Here is a 3,547-nt window from a genome sequence, read left to right as displayed (position 1 = left end):
CTATTTTTTATTAATAAATTACTCATTTTCGGGATTGCCGAAATAAATTAAAATTAAAAAAAATTGTTGAAATTTTTTAATGTAAGGTTACTATATTTATTTGTGATTTTTTGGCGTTAATTTTATATTTTTTTCATATTTTTTATTAATCAATTACTCATTTTTAGGATTTACCGAAAAAAATTAAAAAAATTGTTGAAATTGTTGAATTTAAGGTTATTTATTTGTGAATTTTTTGCGTTAATTTTATATTTTTTTCATATTTTTTATTAATCAATTACTCATTTTCGGGATTTACTGAAAAAAATAATAATTTAAACAAAATTGTTGAAAACGGGTCGGGTAGTTTATTTAAAAGGGGGGTTGATTCATGGGTCGGATTAGGTGTTTATGGGTTCGAATTTTTCAGGGGCATAATTGATCCATTTCCATATAAATGTCATGTGGTAAAGTCAAAATGACATGGCAATTCCATGTGGCATTTAAAGAAATGGAAAATGAGCTGGATATGTCAAGCAGGCCAACTAATGCCCATAAGGGCATATCTAGACGAAAAGTTGGACGGCAAGGGCACGAGTGAGCCAAACTTTAAATGGAGGGTATATCTAGACCTTTTCGAATAGTTTAGGGATATATTTGACCCTTTACCCATGTAAAAAACAAGTATGAGAATACAAAGAAATTTTCTAGTCTCCGTAACGCATCTTCTTTTACCGTATATCCCTTTTATCATTGTCCTTGAGGGGAATAAAATGCATCCCCACAGAATGAGACCACAAATATAACAGCAAAACAACCAAGTTATCATAAAAACTCCATTTGTTTTTGGGTAAAAGCGTTAAATTATAAACTAGGGATCAGAAGCTTGAGATCTCGTTTAACCTAGTATATATTGTTCTTACATAGTGTAAGCAAAGAGACTAGGCCAGGAACTATAATAGCTAGACAAGCAAAACAAGTGTTTTGTGTTGAAAATCCTTTGACCTGGATTGGGATTTTTTACGACTTAGTCCGTAACAAGAATTGAAGACCACCGGTTAGATTTGAAATGGATCAGGTAGAGCATCCATTTATAACGTAGGTGGGATTAACAGTTTTCTCTATTTTTAATGGAGGAAATAGGCATCAACAATGGTTATATGGGAAGAAACCAGTCTGCAGTTTTTTAAATTGTTCCTACCTACACATACTGCAGTGTATTGTTTTCAACTTACATACTCGCAACACGCAATTGAACTTGAAAATATTGGCATGGAAAAATTAATTTCAAAAGGTTATGGCTAAGTATTTTACACAAACATACAGGCCATCCACTTATCACGAGGTTATAATCATTTACTGGTATGAATTTGCAAGCCATAATATACTAGTTGAGTGGTTAGTGTGGCTATTGAAAGCTTATAGTCATAGCTCGGATCAGAAATTCATCCCAAACCCTTTCACTGATTGAGTACTTGATTGTGTTCACAATAGGCGTATACAAAAGTAAATCAATCAACCGATCCCTAAGAGCTAAATTCGCTATTATCACAATGATATGTATTTACAGTCACCAGTATAAATGGAATGTGCAACACTAGTTCTGAAGCAAGATAAAGTCAGACTTCATTCTTCCAAGCAGACACTCTTTTTCTACTGCAATCATTTTAAGATTTTGATGGTTTCTGAAGCTCTTCTTCCTACTCAAACCACATAGGACGGTCCTGGAGCAGATGTTTGGGGAGCAGAAATGTTATGAGGTCTAATATCCCTACAACGCATGTATGTAAGAAACTGCCCAGGTAGCTCCTCTAGAAGAGCTTGAACAACAGAAATTTTCCCGCCTGCAAAATAGAGTAAACATCATATTTAGAATCAAGCTTATGAACAATCATAAAAGGGAATTGATTCATTCTAACATACAAATTATGCAAGGAAACAAAAATCAAAGAAATTTTTAAACAATTGAACATGCTTTATATGTTGAATCATGTTAAGAGGAGAAATACGTCCAAAATGGAAAATTCTTAGCATGCCCTAGATAAAATCATGGAAATACCTAACCAAACCAACTGACACAACAGTTATTTGATACTTTACACATCAGAAGTCAATTTCCCAACTACTTGTGTAATGCTAACTTTGCCTCAAAAGCAAAATAAAGGACAGGGTTGTGTTATGAGAACATAGGGTATTTGACTTACTATGTACTTCTCGCATTGGAACAAATTGAACAATGTCTCGTGTAGCTACCCTTCCTGTGGAACTCTCTAATCGATGTCCATTATCAGCATCAAGGATCTGTAAGGAAATATTTAATGTGATTTGTTAACGATATCACTACAACTTTAGTCTAGATAACAGGTGGACATCCTGCAGTCTAATTAGAGGATTGAGTACTGTAGTGAGATTGTACCTCCATCTGTGTAAAATCTGCATTGCCAACTCCTACAATAAGAACTGAAAGTGGCAGGTCTGACGTCCTCACCAGAGCATCTTTAGTTTCTAACATATCGGTAATGACACCATCCTACAAGTAGTAAATGATTAAGACACCAGATAAATTTACAGAAATCTGACATCTAAAACTAATCCTGCTTTCATCCATTACTAACCGTTATAATGAGGAGGACAAAATATTTGCGTTGGTTGTATTTGAGGGACTCGACAGCAATTTCTGCAGCCTTGTTAACTACATGCCCGAATAATGTGGGTCCAGAAAGAGTAAAATTCTGCAAAGCACTAGCATAAGCAGACATAATGCCTGCGACACCTTCCACCTGTGAAAAAATCACAAAAAGGAAATTATTCATCAAAATGAAGGGGAAGAAAAATGAAAATTATCGAAGGCATTGCACTGCCATGGAAAACTGAGTTGAGGTCTAAAGGTATCAATTGGGAAGGCCATAACGGAACCACATAACTAAATACTACTATTATAAGAACCTCATGACAGTTTTTTAAGTCATCACTAAACATCTTCAGTGCTACAACAATTGTAAGAGTGTTAGAGCCTGTTTGGCATCATTGCTAAAACAACTTATTTGTAGAAGCACTTTTTTAAAATGGCTTTTTAAAAAAGTGCTTATGAAAAAAAAATCATTTGAAAAGTGCTTTTGATAAGCAAATTCTATTTGGCTAATCTTTTTTTAAACAGACGAAAAAGGGTAAGTATCAATGTACTTTTAATATTAAGATTATTTTATAGTTGAAACGACCCCAAAAATGCCCAAAAATGTGTTTCGGAAACACCTATAATTGTAATTTCCATATATCTCAAAATCCGTACATGATTTCGGAAATTCGACTTCATATTCTTATTCAGGGGGTCAAATTGAGTGGGAAATGGGTCTAACCCGAATTTTAGAACAACCGTATCAAAATTCGAAAATAGCAAAAAATGCGATTTTGAGGGTCAACTTTAAAGGGGAATATCTCTCAGCACACAAGGAACTGGAAGGAGCTCAAACTATCAAAATTAAAGCTCTGTGAGTTAGCTTTCCAACGCAATTTGTTTCACCTCATTCCGAGTTAGGATGAAGGAGTTATGACCATTTTCGTAAAACCT

General features: G+C 34.2%; 1 protein-coding gene across 3 annotated transcripts in view; it reads right to left on the bottom strand.

Moving 5' to 3' along the window:
• Nucleotides 1-1,404: 1,404 nt before the first annotated feature.
• The window catches only part of LOC102585434 (protein BONZAI 3), a 17,530-nt gene continuing 15,387 nt past the window's right edge, over nt 1,405-3,547 (bottom strand). For all 3 annotated transcript variants that reach the window (XM_006341270.2, XM_015306121.1, XM_006341271.2), the window contains exons 13-16: nt 2,595-2,759; nt 2,396-2,509; nt 2,184-2,280; nt 1,405-1,823 (exon numbers count right to left, since the gene is read on the bottom strand). In XM_006341270.2, the coding sequence (XP_006341332.1) occupies nt 1,684-1,823; nt 2,184-2,280; nt 2,396-2,509; nt 2,595-2,759 (516 nt within the window). In that variant the 3' untranslated portion in view covers nt 1,405-1,683. The remainder of the gene's footprint in view (nt 1,824-2,183; nt 2,281-2,395; nt 2,510-2,594; nt 2,760-3,547) is intronic.

Source organism: Solanum tuberosum, unplaced genomic scaffold (assembly GCF_000226075.1).
Source record: "Solanum tuberosum cultivar DM 1-3 516 R44 unplaced genomic scaffold, SolTub_3.0 scf00025, whole genome shotgun sequence".
Classification (NCBI taxonomy): Eukaryota; Viridiplantae; Streptophyta; class Magnoliopsida; order Solanales; family Solanaceae; genus Solanum; species Solanum tuberosum.
Note: the sequence above shows the minus strand (reverse complement) of the source record. Positions and strands in the feature narration are given on the sequence as shown.